Below are 23,086 nucleotides of genomic sequence, written 5' to 3' on the forward strand. Positions count from 1 at the left end.
GTGGGTGCAACTGCCACTTTCATTAGTAGGGTCAGTGTACACCGCAAGTTGCAGTGCATCAAATCAAAATCAGGTAATTCAATTCTGATTAAAACAATCTAAATTGCATACACGAACAGACACTGCAGGATTTGGATTTGTAACTGTTATGCTGAGCAAGGACCAAAGCATTCAGTTAAATGCTGATTGTGTTAAAAAAAACCTTGGCAAGGGAAAGCACAGCAACCATGCTGTCTGTCAGTGTTATGAGCTACCTGTTCATGGTAACTGAATGGTAACCATTAATGCAGAAGGGTGTCACACTGACTCCTGTGAATGATGGTTGTCATTCTCCCTGGCACTTTCAAAAGGGCACACACACCTGAAATGAAACACATTTAAAAATAGACATTTCAATTTGAAACATTTTATTCATTTTCAATTACATCTCACAGAGATACATTTTGTTTGTTAATACAATAGTATTAAAACAGTTATGCAACACCTATCAAGCACAACTCAGCCACAACTTGAACTATCTTGATTAAGAACCATGGAGAAAGAGTTGAATTAATCGAAAATGTTTGAGAAAATCTTCCCCAGGTACTGTATCAATGCACATTAACATGTTTTTCTGTATAGTTCTGCATATTGATCCAAGATGTCTGTGGTGGTCATATTTTTATTTAACCTTTATTTAACTAGTCAAGTCAGTTAAGAACAAATTCTTATTTACAATGACGGCCTACCCCGGCCAAACCCTCCCCTGACCCGGGCGACGCTGGGCCAATTGTGCGCCGCCCTTCGATACTGTTAAATGTTGACGATAGCATATGTGAATTTTCTTTCACGGAATCTGCGGAATGTTGATGGCCGCCAGACAGATCATACTGTCACTGTGCTTCATTAAGGAATTAAAGGACAACCTCGGAGTGAACCATGGTCGTTCCCACAGTTGACTCATTCTTACAGAACATTTACAATAACAAACAAACAGGTCACAACAAAACACAGGGATGAGGCACACATAGGCAAGGTACTGTATCTCTACCATTAGAAAAGGACATCATGTCATTCTAAACAGAAGCTTGACACAGCCATGGGGAACTAAACATTTTGATTTGTAATTACTGAGGGACATAACAAACATCATTAAGGGGTATGTTTGCGCTTTCATTTGATTACTTTCATATTTCCGCCATATAAATATCTCATCTAGATTGTTCTAAGGATTGACAATCTTCTCATATGTAAAAGCCTATCCTTTCGGCATAAAATCTAGACATAAAACACTCAAAAGCTTGGTTGACAAATTAATTTGAAAAATGCATACAGTAAGGCAATGCAGCTGCGTTGAATACTCTAAATAGTTAGCTGTTGATTTCACATTCTTGAGAAGTGAAAAGTACACGTAAAACACATCCTTTGCTGAGTACTTGACTCTGAAAGCTAGAGTTCATTAAAGGCAATACATGTTTAAGTCTTATAAAGTCAACTTTGAAAGTATAAAAAACATAACTGCACAAATCTTGCATGGAGCTGAGCTGAAATGGCCGTTTGAGTTAAGACCTGAAAAAGACAAAAACACTCATCAACAAACACATAGTACCTGTGGGATTCATCGTTATGAATTTTGTTGAAGGCACTCTGGAAACCTTGAATCGATTGTACCAAAAGTGAATCCTGTGAATGGTGAAAGACAAAAACAGTTCTCTCTTACTGGACATCTTTGGTATCCTGATGGGGCCACTGCTGCTGCCATCCCCTCCATCACTCAGGGCTTTGATCTCAATGAGGTAGTCCTCACCAGAGGGGACCTGCAGTGCCATGCTGGTCCTGTTGGTCTCCACAACGCTGGTCTTCCCAAGCCAGTTCTGACGGTACACCACCTAGAGACGGGAGAGGGAATATCATGGTATCTGATATCAATAATACAAATTTAAGTGACACAGTAGTTTGACATAAATGAGAAATGAGTTGTTTTTGGATAATGCCACAGTATTGTTTTTGAGGAGCTATTTTTTGGGGAAAAAATACAAAAGTATTTTTTTGTGCAGCCAAATAGTCTTAAGAAATTGTATTTGTATTTTTCAGAAGCCCCTTTCCAGAGGATGACATGAATTGCAAATTATAGTGTGAGGTGCTAGTGTGGCCCCCGTGGCGCTCCATGGAGGCTAGTGTCTGAGTGTGGAGCTTCACAGGCACTCAGCTGCTTCCTCACCTTCTCTTTCAGATCAATCAATTAGCGAAAGGTGCTCCATTGTAAATGAATACTTTAAAAGAAACCAGGACCTTTTCTGAGTCATAATCCTCTGCTGAATGCTCTCAGAGTTCAGATACTCAAGATGACATGAAACGCTTCCTGTTACGCAGGTTCAAACACTTTTTACTACTGAGCATTCAGAGGGATCAAAAGGCAGGAAAGAATGGATCCTCCGGGCGTTCCACCATTAGGGACGCCATTAGGGAAAGTGTTGCCTCAACAGCTATCCACAAGGACACATTTTGTGTGTTTCCATATCAGAACTTGGCAGACCTTCAGTCAAACATACTCAGTGGAAACCCAGAACAATGGAGAAACAGATTTGTTTTGTGTCATAACACCAGGAACAGTCTTTTTAATTTTGTACGGATTGTCCACACAATTTTGCATGGACAATCCATATGTGACACTGGAAGTGCTGAGGTTTATACTTCCACTGCGACCAGGGAGACATTAATAGATAAGACAGCTGTTGAGGTAAGCCAACAAACTGCATTTGTTTCCTAGTTTTCAAAGATCCTGCCTGCTATTACACTGACAACACTCACCTTGTATCCTGTCACCTCAGACTCATTTCCCATTGCCTTGACATGTTCCCAACTCAAAAAGATCTTGGAGTTTGTCAAGTTCCACTCAATATTCCCTGGAGGTTGACTTGGTGCTGAAAGACATGCAATCATAAAGCCACACAAATGAATCACGTACAATTCCGTCAATAGCTGAAATGACTTCAAAATGACTTTCTCACTTTAAACATCCCCATAATCACTGCTGTTTGAAGGAACTACCCACTGGGCACACACTGGTTGAATCAATGTTGTTTCCATGTAGGGCTGGGCAATATGGCCAAAATATCGTATCAAGGTATCTTTAAAAAAATGGACGGTATTTTATGTTTTGGAATAACAATAGTTCTATGTTTGCTTTATGGGTAGTGCAGGATCCTAGGGTGGCAACACATACATTCTAAGTGATTTCAATGGGTCTTTCTCCATTCTACTTGTTTTATACTGTTCGATTAAACTTTTGCATTTCCTGCACTCATTTGAGATGTTGCAATTGCGATTTGACTTGCGATTTAGTGCAAAACACTTGGGTGAACTGTTGGTTCCATGGAAATAGAATGATTATTCTAATTCTATAGGCACTTTGCATAGTGTTGTTTGACATGACGCTGAACGTAGATGCCAGGGAGGAGTTATTGTAACAGGGTAGGAACCAAACTGTTGATCATATGTCATAATCTTTGGATTCATTGCATGTTCTCATATTCATGCTTTGCGTATTCCTCTTTGATTTGTAAGATACTGTTGCACAAACAACATGCTGATTTAAGTCTACACCATCACTGGTATTATCAGGCTGTTTAGCTAATTACGTTTGCTCTGACTCAGTACATTTATTAGCTAGCTAGCTAGATAGACAGCTAACTAGCGATTGGCAGCTAACAAGATGTAGGCCAAACTTGCTAAAAAAATACAAACTAGCTGTTTGCAGATGTAAGAAACACAAACTAACAATGTAATTATAGAATGCTAGTGTATTTATATTAAGAAGCAAAGTGAAAACGGCATCATAATCATCAACATTGTTGCATGTGCTGCATTAACCATGCAGACTGAACGCAAGTTTCTCGTGGTCGAGAACAACATTTGCGCTCATTGAGTAACGATCAGTGTTGCCAACTCCTCAGTAAGGAAAGTAGCTATTGGCTATCCTAAAAGTCTCTATATGTCGCTAAATGACATCATCACCTAATTTGCATAATTGGCCATGTGCATGTAATTGTGATGGACTCTGTAGGAGAGAGGAATAACGTCGTGGGAGAGACAAAAAGTGAGTAAAAAATACCCTAAATATGTTGTTTGTTTTTTACATCCCGCCCTGAATGTAAGCCAGGGCGGGATCAGCCAGCGGCGGCTTCCCACATTTTATTTATTTTTAATTTTACCTTTATTTAACCAGGCAAGTCAGTTAAGAACAAATTCTTATTTTCAATGATGGCCTAGGAACAGTTGGTTAACTGCCTGTTCAGGGGCAGAATGACAGATTTGTACCTTGTCAGCTCAGGGGTTTGAACTTGCAACCTTCCGGTTACTAGTCCAACCCTCGAACCACTAGGCTACCCTGCCGCCCCATATGCGATTCATTTGCAGTCTGGACGCGGAGGGGTGAACATCTCCTGCTCTGACTGCAGCTGGGATGGACTGCTGCGCGAGGACTGGGCCGCCTGTGAGTGCTTTAGGACGGGGTGGTGGGGCCCACGGCAGCACCCGCTGCTCGTTTAGAAGAGTAAGAACGTTACGTGCTTTCACGTCAGAGTCTCCAAAAGTCTCCAATAACACCAGAAAAAGTTGCTAGATTTGTCGCTAGTCGCTTTTTTGAAAATGTGTCGCTAGAGGGGTCTGAATACTCGCTAAATATAGCGACAAGGTCGCTAAGTTGGCAACACTGGTGACATTGCGGGCTAGGAAAGTGCCATGGAGAAATGACTCAAGTAGTGAAGTAAACTCTAAAAATTGATGTTACACACTGCGTATCACATTTAACAAAACAAAAATTCAAATCCCGTTATAGAAGGTAAAGTAAAAACCCAAACCGGTCTGTGCATCAATACCGGTATATAGTAAAATATGGTATACTGCCCAGCCCTATTTCCACGTAACCAACGTGGAATAGATGTTGAACTGACGTCTGCGCCCAGTGGGTCTCGAATAGAAGATAACACAAGAAGGAGGGATAGCTGATTGCTTTGTGATAGAGTTAGTAGTTGAATAATTGCATCTTACTCTGATAAGCTCATAAACACGCCTCCTCTCCCTGAGTTGTCAAGGTAAACAGCATCTTATCACCCATTTTTTATTTATTAAAAAACCCCAGAAGTGACTCTTCTTATCAACTGTTTTCATGAATGTGCTCCGTGTTGCCTTAAAAATTTAGCATTCTCTGTGTTGGTCTTGCCAACCCCAATTGTCTCACCTCTGAGAAGCAGAGGCTACATCATGTAGGTCTGATATCTGATTGGAGGTTAACTTTACAGTAATACTATTGGTCAACAACTCAGGTTTTGAATCCAAACAACTCAGATGCTTATGAAAGATCAATATTCATTTTTCTATCTCCTATTTGTTCCTGACCTTCTGTGGTGAGACACCTTCTTTCTTTCTCTCTCCACACCATGGACTTTTGGGGCATGGCCTTTCAGGCTATGATTTCTGTCTCTCTCACTGACCATGCTTAGAATAATGCCTTGTAATACTTGTTAATGTCTTGTAACGTAAGCTTTATGCCTTGAATGTGAATCCATTCATTTTTACAAAGTAGTTAAATACACTTGTATTTGGAATCCAGACTCGGACCTTCCTTCATTTGCCTATTACTGTAACTCAACTCTCGCATATTGCTAATAATCTTTATGGAGTCAGATAAACATTTAAATAGGCCTATCGCATAGTCTTATTAGTCGCACGTGATGTATAATATACACATAAAAACATTTCTGGCCACTACACTGCTAATTCACATGTTTGTAGGTATGACATAATCAAATTCCATGCGCTAGTCTTGCAGTTAACATGCAGGCAAAACTTTACCCAGATGAGGATGTTTTGTCTCAGCAGTGCTGTTGATGTAGAGTATTCACAGAGGCTCTAAAGCCATTGAAGTTGTACTGTATACTGCTGCATTCCACCACCAATGCCATTAATGTTAACCTGTGCTGGATATACAGGCTTCATATACGTGAAAGCAAACTTGTAAAGAGAAAAATGCTCAAATTGCATGTGACAACTGTTCCATCTTAGAGAATACTCACGTGGTTTCTTGGTGGTGACGTTGACTGCGGGGCTAGAAGGCCCTGCTCCAGCGCTGTTCTGGGCCCTGACTGAGATCAGATACACAGTACTGCCCTTGAGCCCAGAGAGAAGGGCTGCAGTGTCTGTGACCCTCACCATCTCAGCATCACTCTCCTGCATCCCCTCCTCCCAACAAAGGACCTGGAACCAAAGACATGAAAGTTATTCCAGACCTCCCGACAGCATTAAAACAGGATTAGAGACACGTCCAGCATCGTTGTTTGTGGACCTGATAACCAGGTTCACAATGGGAGTCAAGCAACCTGGGCCTTCTCTACAGCCAGACAGTTCTGGGCTATATACTAAGGGGAAAATGGGCAAGGATCCTCAGGGTGTTCCGTCATTAGGGACAGTGTTGGTTGTGGAGGAAATTGATATATGATGTTCACACTTGTGAGGGGAGATTTATAGAACACTACTCAGGCAGGGAAGCAGCCAGCGTATTAGGCTCCTTGGGAGACTGGAATAGCTGTGGACAGACCTCTTCACTCTAGATTAGATGGTGAGAAATATACCTTTGTATCCCAAGGTATTTTTCGGGGGAGGGGAAATTTCACGTTTTTGCCATTGGCAGTTCTATTTAAATGCATGCCAACCTATTGCTGAGTCAATCATCGTGAGGATAATACTGTATCTATCATGCTGTTTTCTGCTCTCTACCAGCATCATGATTCTTTGGATATTTTTCATACCTCATATCCAATGATCTTCCAACTGCTGGCTGTCTGGGTAATGGGTTCCCAGTACACCTCGATTTCAGAGGCTGACAGCGTCCGGGTCCACACTCTGGACGGGGGTTCAGAGGGCTCTAAGCATGACAAATTTAGACCAAGGACATTATCGAGAATGGTAAACATTCAAGTCAAACTAACAAGCCAAAGCTTCCATTTCATCAGCATCTTGAGAAATAGTCAAAATAACTAACCTTCCTCTGCGGAATACACTACAACCACATGGCTAGACGGGCCTTCTCCTTTGTTGTTGTAGACTCCAACTTTCACCTCAAATTGGGAGAGGGGAGGGACGCTGTCGTTCCTGAAGGTGTATCTTGATGCATCAGGTGAAGCCAGCACAGTCTGCTTCCATGTGCTTGTACCAAGAGGACGAAAAGCCACAACGTATCCAAATTCCTCTCCACTCTGTAGCTCTTCTGGTATTGGCTATGAGACAGAGACAATTTGACTGCATAAATTGTAGCAATTCTTATCCCTTCCCATTGGTTGAACTGAATATCAAATTACTACCTCAACTGGAAGTGTCAAATTCTGAACAGTGAAATACCACAACCTCAACATAATGCATTATATCCAAAGATATACACAGTATATACACATTCTGCATGATAAGTTCATTCCCTTTAAGAAACCCACAGAAACACCCATTCTGAGACATCGTCTTAGATTTATGCACAAACAATTTCCACCATCTCTGCATCTGCATTTTGATTTACACACCAGGGGAGCCATTTGGAACAGGCAAATAGCTAGGCAAGACAGCTCTTCTTTTAATTTAAACCCATTTAATTGAAGTCGCATCGCCGTAGAGAATTCTGTCAAAACCCCATTCATGTCAGAAGAGTGATTTGAAATGTACATATTTGTAGGTATTGTATCTTGTAATTGTCCTTGACATACAAGGAAAAACAAATAAATAATTTTAAAAAGGAAAGGAAAGAACACTGATCTGTCATAATAAAGATGTATTCTATAAGTCCGTGATGATCAGCAAGCTTACCTCCCATTGGATAACCAGTTCTCCCCGCCTTCCTCCTCCTCCACTCACATTACCTGGTGCTACTTCAGGAACTGGATGGACAAAAACAACAACAGTGTCCAATATAAGTTTGTGTATTCCTCGGATCAAAGGCATGTATTTGAATCCCTACTACTCCGAAACCCTATGGAAGCCTTGATGTCACTATCATAGTGCCCCTCATCCTTGTACGGTTTCAAAGCAAAGGCTTAGCTTTTTGATGTAATTAAATTAGGGTTGATACTGGCACGAGCGCCAGTGCACGCTACTGCTGTTACTACAGTGTATCGCACTGCAGGAATACTCTTCCCTTGTGATTCAGTGGGCCAGGCGGAAGCACTCTGCTAACCCACTCAGAATAGACACTTTCAAGTCATTGCCTTATGGCAGGCGTGGGTATTTCACACGGCTCCTGTTGATGCTGCTGACATGAATTAATCATGGCAGAAATTCCTGAGTGCTGATGTGAACAGCGTCGGAATGCTATAAAAGGTATGATGCCTCCTGCTCGGGTAGTTCTAATCTGACAAGCAAAAGTTTCAAGTGTCAATATCCACATGGATAGATAGGCCACGTGGCCTAAACACACGAATAAATTATCTCTCACTTTCTTTTCCTATTAGGTCAATTATTAACATCTGTCTCTGTGTCAGTCAAATTGGAACAGAGCTGATTCTGTCTTCATTACACGTAATTAGCGATGAGAAAGACACAATAACCAGTGGACTGGCGTGAAAAGTGTATGTGGGTTCTACATGGTGAAATTCATCAGGGGCTGAACGGAACACTCCATGCAAAATGAAACTAATCAGACCGTTAAATTACATTTCCACCGTGGGGTTGATAGATTCACCACAAGAGGAAAAAGAGAAATGAGAATGTACCTGCCGCTTTTGTTCGAATCTGCTTGGATTGCATGCTGGGTTCTCCAACACCCACATTGTTGCTAGCCACCACCCTGAATTCGTAATCCACCCAGGGGTTCAAATCTATCACCGTTGCATGAAACATCTGTCCAGGCACAGAATCAGGAACTAGGATTAAAGAATTTAGAATTTAAATACATATTGATTCTCATCCACCAACAAAACACATTCATGTTATCAAAGACTGCCTGTGATACAATTAATGTCAATATAACTTATCCAAGAAGGCCCCCAAGATAACGAATGATTAAAGATAAATACTCCTGTTCACATCATTCATCCCCAAAGCTGACTGTTCCCACAGTATTCTGATAGTACAGACATTTTAAAGGGGAAATTACAAACATCAGAAGCCTTTTTAAACCTCAAATACACTACACGTTCTACATTTCCTGCATTGCAAGAACGTGATCCGGGTGATCAAATTAAGATCCTACATCTGTAAACAGTGTCTGTGAGGGATGGGCTGGCATTGTAGCTACCTGTCCTGACGGCCTGCCAGCCTATGGAGAAGGGGGTCCTGGCCTGGATGCTGTATGTGGTGACAGGGCTGTGGTTGTCAGGCCCAGACTCCCAGGAGAGCTGGGCAGTGGAGTCAGTGATTTCCCCCACAATAAGGCCCTCTGGGGCACCGGGAGGCCCTGAAATAACCAGCAGCACAGGCACAGAACAGGGAGACAAGGACAACCACTGTCAAATAGTTCTATTGTGTCAGCCAAAAAAAGGATGGCAAGGTTAGAGCAGTCTGCCCACAAAAGAGAGAGACATTTAATATTTCACACAGCAGAGATAAAGATCCTTCAGTTGATGAGGGGAAATACAAAAGGATTCAAAAACGAAGGAGAAGAGGAAAATTTATGCATTGATTTTCAGATGCTCCTGTAGTCATTATTTAACACTGAATGAATGTCACCCAGAATAGTTGGCTGAAGTAAAGGGAATTAATAGAACGGGTGATCATGTCTGAGGTTGTCTAATTCCTCTGTAGATGAGTGCTACCCTAGATATGGTATATCTCTATGGGTGCTACAGTATGCCAGTACACCAAAGTATAATCACAGGGAGGAGGTGCGTGCGTACCTCTAACAATCAGGTGGGCTGCTGCTGAGACACTGTCCACCACAGTGTGTACCATGCACACATACTTCCCAGAATGCTTTAGCTGAATATTCCGGACCATCAGATCACCAGCTGATCCCTGATGACAATAGAACAGAAAAAGTGTGCAATTTATCAACAATACTAGTGTCTCAAAATACAGTCATTCAATGTATATTTTTTTCCACATGTGTAGCACCTTTCATACCACTTATACAGTAGACATTTTGATAGATTTGTTTATCCCAAGTATGCTATTGCAGTAGCAGTGAGAGAAAAGAGCAGGTAGGAACATTGGAGTGACACTGATTTCAACACTCCTTGTGTTAAAAACAAAAAACACTTCCTGAAGTTTAAGAGCTCTGCCAAATGATGCTCACAGTGAAAATGTCAGTGTTATACAGGCCGTTTTAGTGCAGGGTCTTTGTGTGCTCAGCAGACCAGAGGATAAATCCTGTAGGCAGACAGATTTGTGTGCCTTTGTTCACTGGAGTGTCAGGTGATTTACTCATAAGATCAGCAACAGACTGGTTGTTTTAATCTTCATGTCCACAGGTTTTACCTGGCCAGGTCTCCATGTTAAATGCCTTAGTCTTGTCTGAGATGAACAGTGCCTTCAGAAAGTATTCATACCCCTTGACTTATCCACATTCTGATGTGTTACAGTCGGGATTCAAAATGGATTAAATATTTGTTTTTCTCACCCATCTACACACAATACCGCATAATGACAAAGTGAAAACATGTTTTTAGAAATGTTTGCACATTTATTGAAAATGAAACACAGAAATATTCACCCCCCTGAGTCAATACATGTTACAATCACCTTTGGCAGCGATTACAGCTAGGAGTCTTTCTGGTAAGTCTCTAAGGGCTTTGCACACCTGGATTGTTTAATATTTGCACATTACAATTTTGTTTTATTTTTCAAGTTCTGTCAAATTGGTTGTTGATCATTACTATACAGCAATAGATTTTTCAAGCCGATTTAATTCTAAATTGTAACTAGGCCACTTAGGAACAATTCAATGTTGTCTTGGTAAGCAACTCCAGTGTATGTTTGGCTTTGTGTTTTAGGTTATTGTCCTGCTGAAAGGTGAATTTGCCTCCCAGTGTCTGTTGGAAAGCAGTCTGAACCAGGTTTTCCTCTAGGATTTTTTTCCTGTGCTTACCTCTATTCTGTTTATTTTATCCTAAAAAAACTATATTTCTAGCCAATGACAAGCATACCCATAACATGATGCCGCCGCCACCACAATGTTTGATGTGTTGTGTTGGATTTGCCCCAAACATAACACTTTGTATTCAGGACATAGTGCATTTCTTTGCCAAATTCTTTGCAGTTTTAATTTAGTGCATTATTGCAAACAGGATACATGTTTTGTAATATTTGTATTCTGTATAGGCTTCCTCCTTTTAATTCTGTTATTAAGGTTAGTATTGTGGAGTAACTACAATGTTGTTGATCCATCCTCAGTTCTCCTATCACAGCCATTAAACTCTTTAACTGTATTAAAGTCACCAATAGCCTCATGGTGAAATCCCTGAGAGGTTTCTTTCCTCTCCAGCAACTGTGTCAGGAAGGACACCTGTATCTTTGTAGTGACTGGGAGTATTGATACACCATCCAAAATGTAATTCATAACGTCACCATGCTCAAAGGGATATTCAATGTCTGCTTTTTTTACCCATCTACCAATAGGTGCCCTTCTTTGCTAGGCACTGGAAAAACTCCCTTGTCTTTGTGGTTACATTTCTGTTTGAAATTCACTGCTCGACTGAGGGACCGTACAGATAATTGTATGTGTGAGGTACAGAGACGAGGTAGTCATTCAAAAATAATGTTAAGCACTATTATTGCACACGGAGTGAGTCCATGCAACTTGTGACTTGTTAGGCAAATATTTACTCCGGAATTTATTAAGGCTTGGCATAACAAAGAGGTGGAATACTTATTGACTCAAGACATTTCAGCTTTCCTATTTTATTCATTTGTAAAAATTTGTAAAAACATAATTCCACTTTGACATTATGGGGTATTGTGTGTTGGCCAGTGACACCAAATCTCAATTTAATACATTTTAAATGTAACACAAGAAAATGTGGAAAATGTGAATACTTTCTGAGGTGTTGGTGTAATGATACTGTACAATTCAGGATGCAGGATGTAAATATTCTAACATGTTCATATAAGGTGTTGCTTTACTGTCCAAGCTTTGAAGCTTGTGAGACGAGACTACTGTGTGCTGTCTCCTGTACAGTACAGGTAGAAGGTACATACCACTCCTATCATCTCAAAGTGGTCCTGTCTGTTGAAATCGATGAGCTTGCCGTTGAAGAACCACTTAAAGGTGGGATCCAGGGAGGAGTCCCCAGACACTTCACATGGCAACACGATGCTCTCTCCCACAGTGGCATCCACACTCAGCGGTGGAACTGTTATCTTGGTTGGCTCTATTTGAGAATACAGAAAAACAAACACACACGATCATGTTTATCTTGAATATGAATATAAACCTGCTGCTGGACAAAATGTACTTTAGACAAGATGTTTCAATGCAGTGGCAGCCTCCCCTACTACTAATGTAACAAATTGATCTTAAATTGCTCCCATTGGGAAGTGTCTTCCTCTCAATCCTATTACATGTTTTTTTCATGATGTTTTATTGATATAGTCTTGAGACTGAATAATTCAACTAAATGCAATCATGGTGTCAAATTAAGGAAAAAAATGAATAATCCATGTAGAACCATCAGTTATTAGAACAGCCACATTGAAATATGCCGCAGCAGTTCTTTTAAAATTAACATGCAATGTCTGACTTGGATGGAACAGAACATCTCTCTCCTCACTACTATAGATATAGGGATTTTCTACCCTCCGCTGTGTGACCAATAACTCACAGCTGACAAAACCAAGGATGAGTTATGTTTCTGTCAAACCAGCAGGAACATAAAACAACTATACATTTCATTATCAATTTCATGCTTGGCTTAGTATTTTTTTTCTTTCTCTAAACAGGTTTAAACCATCTGCTTAAAAGGTAGTGAAATCTGTGTCCGGAAAAGTACCTTTCACCACCAGAGTACCAGTACTGCTTGATGTCCCAAAGGGGTTCCTGGCCACACAGGTGTACCTCCCTCCGTCTGATTCGCTGATGTTGCTGATACGGAGAGTTCCATCCCCCATGATGGTCCGTCTGACAAGAATGAATGAACAGACAGCTGTTGTTATCAGGATCAATAATGATTTGATAGCCCTCACTGGGTTATATAGGGATTCTAAATACTATATTAGTGATTGATAATTGAGGAAAGGCATACAATTATATCAACACTTTCATATCACATCCATTCCGATATCCATGCTGTAGTTTGAATGACAACTATTTCATGAATAAAAACGTAATTATGTGGAAGATTGAATTCTCTACAAGCACATTTGCAGAGAGCAATTATCTTAGTTGAAGCAGAACAGATTTGCTGTAGGGTCGCCATGCTATTGACAGCACAAAATATTAAATGCGTATTTTAATAGGATACACAGCGGGACACTAAGGCCAAAATGAGGACAGGGGAAGGAGAAGAGAGCAGCATAACGGGGAGATATGATTCACTAATGGGAATCTTTACCTGCAGCCTTATCGTTATTCAACATGTGAGTGATTCCTCACGTAACCAGGACAAAAAAAGACCATGGTTTTAGAAATGTTCACAAAATACAATCCATAGAATGGTCCGTTGGAGGGATGTTGGCATACGCTGAGTGTACAAAACATTAGGAACACCTTCCTAATATTGAGTTGCACCCTCTTTTCCCGTCAGAACAGCCTCAATTCGTCGGGGCCATAGATTCTATAAGGTGTCGAAGGAATTCCACAGGGGATGCTGGCCTGTGTTGACCCCAATGCTTCCCACAGTTGTGTCAAGTTGGCTAGTTGTTTGGGTGGTGGACCATTCCTGATACACACAGGAAACTGTTGAGTGTGAAAAACCCAGGAGCGCTGCAGTTCTGGACACACTCAAACCTAGTGCGCCAGACACCTACTACCATACCCCGTGCAAAGCAACTTAAATATAAGGCTCCTGAGTGGTGCAGCGGTCTAAGGCACTGCATCTCCATGCTAGAGGTGTCACTACAGACCGTGGTTCGATCCCAAGCTATATCTCAACCGGCAGTGATAGGAAAGCGCACAATTAGCCCAGCGTTGCCCGGGTTAGGGGAGGGTTTGTCCTGGGTAGGCAGTCATTGTAAAATAGGAATTTGTTCATATCTGACTTGCCTAGTTAAATAAAGGTTATAAAAATATTTATATACACTTTGTCTTACCCATTCACCCTCTGAATGGCACACATTCTCAATTGGCTTAAAAACCCTTCTTTAATCTGTCGACTCCCCTTCATCTACACCAGTGGTTCCCAAACGTTTTATAGTCCCGTACCCCTTCAAATATTCAACCTCCAGCTGCGTACCCCCTCTAGCACCCCCTCTAGCACCATCATTGTAAGCCTGCTACACACACACACTATACGATACATTTATTAAACATAAGAATAAGTGTGAGTTTTTGTCACAACCCGGCTCATGGGAATAATAATAATAACATAATAATAATCAAAAATGTTGCTCTTTATTTAACTATCTTACATATAAACCATATTTGTTCATCGAAAATTGTGAATAATTCACCACAGGTTAATGAGCCGGGTGTGCTTGAAAGGATGCACATAACAGCAATGTTGGGTTGTATTGGAGAGAGACTCAGTCTTAAATTATTTTCCACCAACAGTCTGTGTTTGTATTTAGTTTTTTTTTATGCTAGTGAGGGCCGAGAATCCACTCTCACATAGATACGTGGTTGCAAAGGGCGTCAGTGTCTTAACAGTGCGATTTACCAAGGCAGGATACTCTAAGCGCAGCCCAATCCAGAAACCTGGCAGTGGCTTCTGATTCAATTACATTTTCACAGAACCGCTTGTTGCAATTTCTATAAGGCTCTCTTGTTCAGATATTGGTAAGTGGACTGGAGGCAGGACATGAAAGGGATAATGAATCCAGTTGTTTGTGTCATCCTTTTCGGGAAAGTACCTGCTAACTCAGGTGCTTCGCTACAGTGCCTTGCGAAAGTATTCGGCCCCCTTGAACTTTGCGACCTTTTTCCACATTTCAGGCTTCAAACATAAAGATATAAAACTGTATTTTTTTGTGAAGAATCAACAACAAGTGGGACACAATTATGAAGTGGAACGACATTTATTGGATATTTCAAACTTTTTTAACAAATCAAAAACTGAAAAATTGGGCGTGCAAAATTATTCAGCCCCTTTACTTTCAGTGCAGCAAACTCTCTCCAGAAGTTCAGTGAGGATCTCTGAATGATCCAATGTTGACCTAAATGACTAATGATGATAAATACAATCCACCTGTGTGTAATCAAGTCTCCGTATAAATGCACCTGCACTGTGATAGTCTCAGAGGTCCGTCAAAAGCACAGAGAGCATCATGAAGAACAAGGAACACACCAGGCAGGTCCGAGATACTGTTGTGAAGAAGTTTAAAGCCGGATTTGGATACAAAAAGATTTCCCAAGCTTTAAACATCCCAAGGAGCACTGTGCAAGCGATAATATTGAAATGGAAGGAGTATCAGACCACTGCAAATCTACCAAGACCTGGCCGTCCCTCTAAACTTTCAGCTCATACAAGGAGAAGACTGATCAGAGATGCAGCCAAGAGGCCCATGATCACTCTGGATGAACTGCAGAGATCTACAGCTGAGGTGGGAGACTCTGTCCATAGGACAACAATCAGTCGTATATTGCACAAATCTGGCCTTTATGGAAGAGTGGCAAGAAGAAAGCCATTTCTTAAAGATATCCATAAAAAGTGTTGTTTAAAGTTTGCCACAAGCCACCTGGGAGACACACCAAACATGTGGAAGAAGGTGCTCTGGTCAGATGAAACCAAAATTGAACTTTTTGGCAACAATGCAAGACGTTATGTTTGGCGTAAAAGCAACACAGCTCATCACCCTGAACACACCATACCCACTGTCAAACATGGTGGTGGCAGCATCATGGTTTGGGCCTGCTTTTCTTCAGCAGGGACAGGGAAGATGGTTAAAATTGATGGGAAGATGGATGAAGAAAACCTGATGGAGTCTGCAAAAGACCTGAGACTGGGACGGAGATTTGTCTTCCAACAAGACAATGATCCAAAACATAAAGCAAAATCTACAATGGAATGGTTCAAAAATAAACATATCCAGGTGTTAGAATGGCCAAGTCAAAGTCCAGACCTGAATCCAATCGAGAATCTGTGGAAAGAACTGAAAACTGCTGTTCACAAATGCTCTCCATCCAACCTCACTGAGCTCGAGCTGTTTTGCAAGGAGGAATGGGAAAAAAATTCAGTCTCTCGATGTGCAAAACTGATAGAGACATACCCCAAGCGACTTACAGCTGTAATCGCAGCAAACGGTGGCGCTACAAAGTATTAACTTAAGGGGGCTGAATAATTTTGCACGCCCAATTGTTCAGTTTTTGATTTGCTAAAAAAGTTTGAAATATCCAATAAATGTCGTTCCACTTCATGATTGTGTCCCACTTGTTGTTGATTCTTCACAAAAAAATACAGTTTTATATCTTTATGTTTGAAGCCTGAAATGTGGCAAAAGGTCGCAAAGTTCAAGGGGGCCGAATACTTTCGCAAGGCACTGTATATCACATTTGACATTGTCAGTAAGCTTGAGTTCATTTGCACACAAAAAATCATACATTGATGGAAAGACCAGTGTGTTGTCCTTGTTAATGCAGACAGAGATGAGCTCCAACTTCTTAATCATAGACTCAATTTTGTCCCGCACATTGAATATAGTGGCAGAGAATCCCTGTAATCCTAGATTCAGATCATTCAGGCAAGAAAAAACATCAGCCGGATAGGCCAGTTGTGTGAGAAGCTTGTCATCATGCAAGCGGTCAGACAAGTGAAAATTATGGTCAGTAAAGAACTTTAAGCTCGTCTCTCAATTCAAAAAAACGTGTCAATACTTTGCCCCTTGATAACCAGCGCCACTTCTGTATGTAAAAGCGTTACATGGTCGCTGCCCATATCATTGCATAGCACAGAAAATACAGGAGAGTTCAGGGGCCTTGCTTTAACAAAGTGAACCATTTTCACTGTAGTGTCCAAAACGTCTTCCAAGCTTTCAGGTATTCCCTTGGCAGCAAGAGCCTCTCGGTGGATGCTGCAGTGTACCCAAGTGACGTCGGGAGCAACTGTTTGCACGCGCGTTACCACTCAACTATGTCTCCCTGTCATGGCTTTTGCGCCATCAGTACAGTAACCAACATGAGCAGCAGCTACGTTTAGCTACATACGGACCATTAGTGGAATTCCCGCGAGAGAGTAACGGTTAATGTGATTGGTTGTTAATTATTTGACTATTCTACTTGTATTTGCCAATGAAACGAGGCTGCTCAGGAAGAAAAAAACCTCACCCAAATGTATAGCCCCGTTGGAAAATATAAATGGACTGTTTGAAAATGTGAATAAAAAAGTCATGTGAATGACATTTTTATTTGACGTACCCCCGAAGGCATTGCGCGTACCCCTGAAGTATGTGCAAATATTACTCATATTACAGAGTAGAGGTCGACCGATTAATCGGAATGGCCGATTAATTAGGGCCGATTTCAAGTTTTCATAACAATCGGGAATCTGTATTTTTGGGCGCCGATTTACCGATAAAAAAAACAAAACAATTTACTACACCTTTATTTAATCTTTATTTAACTAGGCAAGTCAGTTAAGAACACATCGCTGAGCCTTGGGGTGTTTTTTTCCCTTGCTCTGCATGGGTAACGCTGCTTCGATGTGGTGGCTGTTGTCGAGCCCTGTGAGGAGCGAGGAGAGGGACGGAGGCTATACTGTTACACTGGCAATACTAAAGTGCCTATAAGAACATCCAATAATCAAAGGTTAATGAAATACAAATGGTATAGAGGGAAATAGTCCTATAATAACTACAACGTAAAACTTCTTACCTGGGAATATTGAAGACTCATGTAAAAAGGAACCACCAGCTTTCATATGTTCTCATGATCTGAGCAAGGAACTGAAACGTTAGCTTTCTTACATAGCACATATTGCACTTTTACGTTCCTCTCCAGCACTTTGTTTTTGCATGATTTAAACCAAATTGAACATGTTTCATTATCTACTTGGGGCTAAATTGATTTTATTGATGTATTATATTAAGTTAAAATTTGTGTTAATTCAGTATTGTTGTAATTGTCATTATTACAAATACATTTTTTTATTATTTTAAATCGGCCGATTAATCGGTATCGGCTTTTTTGGTCCTCCAATATTCGGTATCGGTATCAACGTTGAAAAATCATAATCGGTCGACCTCTATTGCAGAGCATGCAGTAAAGCTTTGTTTGCCATCGAATTCTGCTTTGTAGCACCTACAGATGAAACATTATGGATTAAAGAAGGCCTGGGCGAGGCCAAAATGTCATAAATATGCCAAATTTGATGAATTATTTCTCAATTATGCTTTTAGATACAAATGTTTAAAAAAAAACATGTAAAAAATCCTTCCTCCAGAGGACCATTCTATGTATTCAATTTCATGAAAATCCACCATGTGTGAGATCCTATCGAAACACTAAAATACATTTCCAAAAGGAAATGAAAGCAGATAGGACTAGAGAGCCATCTCTCTTGTAGCTGGGTGTATGGACTGAGAAACCAAGGGAACTAGAGCAACAATGGTTGAAAGGCACATGACTGAAATACTAATCAGGGACCATTAACAGCTGGGCAATTTTTTTCTCTCTCCATATTTCTATAAATTGACTGAAATATCACAATAACGATAAATGGAAGGATACGTTTATAACAAATGTGCACCGGTTAGCCTACACTTTAAAAGGTGCTATCTAGAACCTAAAAGGGTTCTTCCTCTGCCCCCATAAGAAAGCACTTTGAAGAACCATTTTTGGTTCCAGGTAGATCCTTTTTGGGTTGCATGTAGAACCCCTTCCACAGAGGGTTCTACATGAATAAGCAGGTAGCTTAGTGGTTAGAGCGTTGGACTAGTAACCAAAAGGTTGCAAGATCAAATCCCTGAGCTGATAAGATGAAAATCTGTTGTTCTGCCCCTGAACAAGGCAGTTAACCCACTGTTCCCCGGTAGGCCGTCATTGAAAATAATAATTTGTTCTTAACTGACTTGCCTAGTTAAATAAAGGTTAAATAAAAGGGGTTCTCCTATGGAGACAAAGACTCCTTTTGAAACCCTTTTTTCTAAGAGTGTACTTTTGAATTATTACCGTACCCTTAGAACTACTACTACTACTTTGAATGTTGTAGCTATCCATTGTAACTATCCATTGTAACTATCCATTGTAACTATCCATTGTAGCTATCCATTGTAGCTATCCATTGTAGCTATCCATTGTAACTATCCATTGTAACTATCCATTGTAGCCGATATAAGCAGACTTACAGTATTTCATTGAAAACTTCACATTTCACTAGTATAGGCTACTTATCATGACAGTAAAATGTCCTCGATAAATGGTTGGTACGGTCGGTGTCAATCATTTTTCTGTTTATCGTCCCAGCTCTAGGACCAGTGTTCTCTTTGATATTATTGACTTAATCTATTTGCGACATAATCCCCAATTATGTAAAGTGTTACAAACTAGATTAAAAAGTGGTTTACATCATACATCACAAAAGCAACCTCATAACAAAGCAGTGGTTTCTATTCATTGTTTGCCATATTCCACAAACACCAGAGGCCACGGGGTGTCTAATGCTGGTACGTTATTTTAGAACGAACACAATGTAAACACATGCATAAATGATGCTGAGAACTCCTAGCTATCGTGACCTTCTGAGGCTGTGAGCTGCAAGCTCAGAAATCAAACAATTTCACTGCAGCTCTTAAAAATAAATACGTATTCACTCCAGCTGAGCTGAGACCCAGAGAGCATGTCTGACACAGGGTGCTTTGCGCTGATTTATTGACAAAAATATCAAACATTGAGTGATGGAGGCGCGTTGAGAACATGACCTGAGGGGCAATGAGCTGCAAAACAAATACAAAACGTAAAGAACTATCTGCTTTAAGAAAGAAACGCCGTTCCACGCCGTGCATTTTCTATTCTCGTCCAGATGCACAGCCTGTGTAATCACTTCTTTCTCCTTTTCTCCCATGACCGCTCCGTGGAATATGATACAGTAACTAATCAATCGCTCTGCTCACATGTTGAGGCAGGACCACTGAGTTACGGAAATACTATGGAAATGTGGCAGCACATATTGATTTGGGCCACAGCCCTAAAGCAGGAGACTAAGGAGAATAACAGAGCAGTATCACCAAGGCTCCTGTTCACAATCCGTCTGACTCAACCACACCACCCAAATTAAAGATGCAGAATTGGAGGGAGTATATGCCGGGGTGTGAGAGGAGTACAATAAACAGAATACTGCTGGTGAGAATAAGCTCTCACCTTTTCCCCCTCTCCTTTTCTCAACCACTCACTCATGCACACATACACACACTCACCCACACACACACACATTCGCACACACACACACCAGTATATAGCTGCTGAGTAAGATTAGAGAGTAAATCATAACCTGGGTGACTCATAAGGTAGGCAGTAGTATACTGGACATACACTGAGTATACCAAACATTAAGAACACCTTCCTAATATTGAGTGGCATGCCCTTTTGCCCTCAGAACAGTCTCAATTTGTCACGGCATTGACTCTACAAGTTGTCGAAAGCATTCCACAGGGATGCTGGCCCATGTTGACGTTAATGCTTCCCACAGTTGTGTCAAGTTGGCTGGGTGTCCTTTGGGTGGTGGACCACCCCTTGATACGTGAAACTGTTGAGTGTGAAAAATCCAGCAGCCTTGCAGTTCTTGACACAAACCGGTTTGCCTGGGACCTACTACCATAACACGTTCAAAGGCACTTCAAATCCTTTGTCTTGCCCATTCACCCTCTGAATGGCAAACATGCATAATTCATGTCTCATTTGTCTCAAGGCTTCAAAATCTTTAACCTGTCTCCTCCCCTTCATCTACACTGATGGAAATGGATCAAACAAGTGACATCAATTATGGGATCATAGCTTTCACCTGAATTCACCTGGTCAGTCTATGTCATGGAAAGAGCAGGTGTTCTTAATGTTTTGTATACTTAGTGTATTATTCTCCCGCCCAGGCCTCTCCAATCCTGTTCCTGGAGAGCTACCCTCCTGTAGGTTTTCACTTCAAACCCAGTTGTAACTAACCTGGTTCAGCTTAACAACCAGCTAACTACTAGAATCAGGTGCGCTAGATTAGGGTTGGAGCGAAAACCTACAGGATGGTAGCTCTCCAGGAACAGGGTTGGAGAGGCCTGCTCCAGCCATTGGTCCACAGCGTACTCTTGGCCGGAGTCTTTCTTCCAGACGACTGCATGGCCACATTTAGTACAGTAATTCCCCTGAGGCTAGTGTAGCTTCAGCAGCAGGGCCATGCAGCAGTGACACCATCCACACAACCCTTCTGGTGCTATGACCAGTACCTCAAATAAACTTGTGAGCTGTGAACCCGTGAAGCTGTGAGGCTTACATGAGAGGTTACAAGGAAGCATCTATAGCCACTGCTGAATACAAGATTGAAAAACCAAGGTCATAATCAACATAAAGCCCCTACCATAACGGTCACAGAACATCCCTGAATTCAGAGACATACAGAGAGCGATACAGTTCTTTGACATCAGCAAAAAGAGAGGGTGTTAGCAAGAAAACGAACACTCGTCAACGTCAGTCCTCGTAAGTAGAGACATATAGGGTTGAGTCCTAGAGGCTAAGCACGGCCCCAGGAGAAGGGCCCTTTTACACGTGCCATCAATGGCATGAGCAGCGATGCGTACTGTTCCTACGGCTGTTACTGTACCTCGTGCTGTCCTTCAGAAACTCTCCCCCTCTCCGCCAGGAGATGGAGGCCCTAGGGGACGCATGGGGACGGCACTCCATGATCACCTCCCCCCCTCTCTGGATCAGCATGGACTTCTTCACAGGACTGCTGGAGAAGTCGGGTGAAGAGGCTGCATGGGGAACAGAACAAACCCTGTTGCTACCATTCTGTTCTCTTTGACAAGGCACAGCAGCTAGCTATCGCATGTACTGTATGCATTAGCAAAACTGTCAAACGCATCCTAGTCAATTATATAAATTGGATTTCATGAAAAACCACTGGTTGGCTTTCTTTATCAAGTAAATATGCAAATGTGACTAAAAACCATGGCTCAGCTAATATTCACTGTTTTTGTTAATTTTATTTTGGAGTTGGTTCTGCCTACTGACAGTGATTCTACACAAATGTCTTGACCTTGCGGTGTCTCTGGCTTCAACTTTCTAAATAAGACATAACAAACACACCAGACTAGAGTCCTCCAGACACGCTTACCTACAACTTTGAGTTCAGCGCTGGCATAGATGGCGCCATGTTCGTTCTCTGCCAGACACTGGTACATACCAGAGTCCAACAGGTTGATCCTGGGGACGGCCAATCGTCCACCTTCTACCAGTATCCTGTCCTGGTGGCAAGACATACACACCCTCATTAACACACTTTAGTATGGGATGTGTGATAAAACTATGTTTAAATTGATACTTTTAGAAATGCATAACCTAGGAAGATTAGTATCTGAACAATACAAATGTTCATGCAAACGGTCAACTACAATTTTGATATTTTGGCCATGTAAGATTTAGCAAAAAAACAACAACTGTCAATCAGGATTTTTCTGCAGTGTAATATGGATATCATCTATCTTGTGATAGTGTGACCTTTGCAGCAAACCTTGTGACGGGTAGACTTTTGAAATACAAACCGGCTTAATGTTTGATCTCATGCCTTTGATCTGAGATGAAAAAGGGTCTTAAGATGGGTAGAGTAGTTCTTAATGGAGTATAACAATGACACATACAAAAATGCTCAGTACAATGTTTAGCAAGCCATTCTCACCTCCGGCACCAAGGGCTCCCCGTTCTTCAGCCATCTGTACACAGGTTTAGGCTTACCGCTCGCCTTGCACTCCCACTGGAGATTAGCCTCGATGGCCATATGAACATCTTTCAACGTCTGGACCCACTGCAGATGTTCAACACCTGGAGAATAAAGAACACGATTTA

At 41.3% G+C, this 23,086-nt stretch overlaps 1 protein-coding gene across 1 annotated transcript in view; it reads right to left on the minus strand.

Moving 5' to 3' along the window:
* Positions 1–584: 584 nt before the first annotated feature.
* The window catches only part of LOC139414256 (contactin-4-like), a 31,460-nt gene continuing 8,958 nt past the window's right edge, over positions 585–23,086 (minus strand). Inside the window, exons 8-22 of the mRNA XM_071162157.1 lie at positions 22,920–23,062; positions 22,359–22,488; positions 21,846–21,996; positions 12,945–13,072; positions 12,154–12,326; positions 9,855–9,972; positions 9,257–9,415; positions 8,733–8,882; positions 7,831–7,901; positions 7,022–7,256; positions 6,789–6,904; positions 6,057–6,237; positions 2,791–2,903; positions 1,700–1,868; positions 585–1,548 (exon numbers count right to left, since the gene is read on the minus strand). Coding sequence (XP_071018258.1) covers positions 1,463–1,548; positions 1,700–1,868; positions 2,791–2,903; positions 6,057–6,237; positions 6,789–6,904; positions 7,022–7,256; positions 7,831–7,901; positions 8,733–8,882; positions 9,257–9,415; positions 9,855–9,972; positions 12,154–12,326; positions 12,945–13,072; positions 21,846–21,996; positions 22,359–22,488; positions 22,920–23,062 — 2,123 coding nt within the window. The 3' untranslated portion in view covers positions 585–1,462. The remainder of the gene's footprint in view (positions 1,549–1,699; positions 1,869–2,790; positions 2,904–6,056; positions 6,238–6,788; positions 6,905–7,021; positions 7,257–7,830; positions 7,902–8,732; positions 8,883–9,256; positions 9,416–9,854; positions 9,973–12,153; positions 12,327–12,944; positions 13,073–21,845; positions 21,997–22,358; positions 22,489–22,919; positions 23,063–23,086) is intronic.

Source organism: Oncorhynchus clarkii, chromosome 7 (assembly GCF_045791955.1).
Source record: "Oncorhynchus clarkii lewisi isolate Uvic-CL-2024 chromosome 7, UVic_Ocla_1.0, whole genome shotgun sequence".
NCBI classification, from domain to species: domain Eukaryota; kingdom Metazoa; phylum Chordata; class Actinopteri; order Salmoniformes; family Salmonidae; genus Oncorhynchus; species Oncorhynchus clarkii.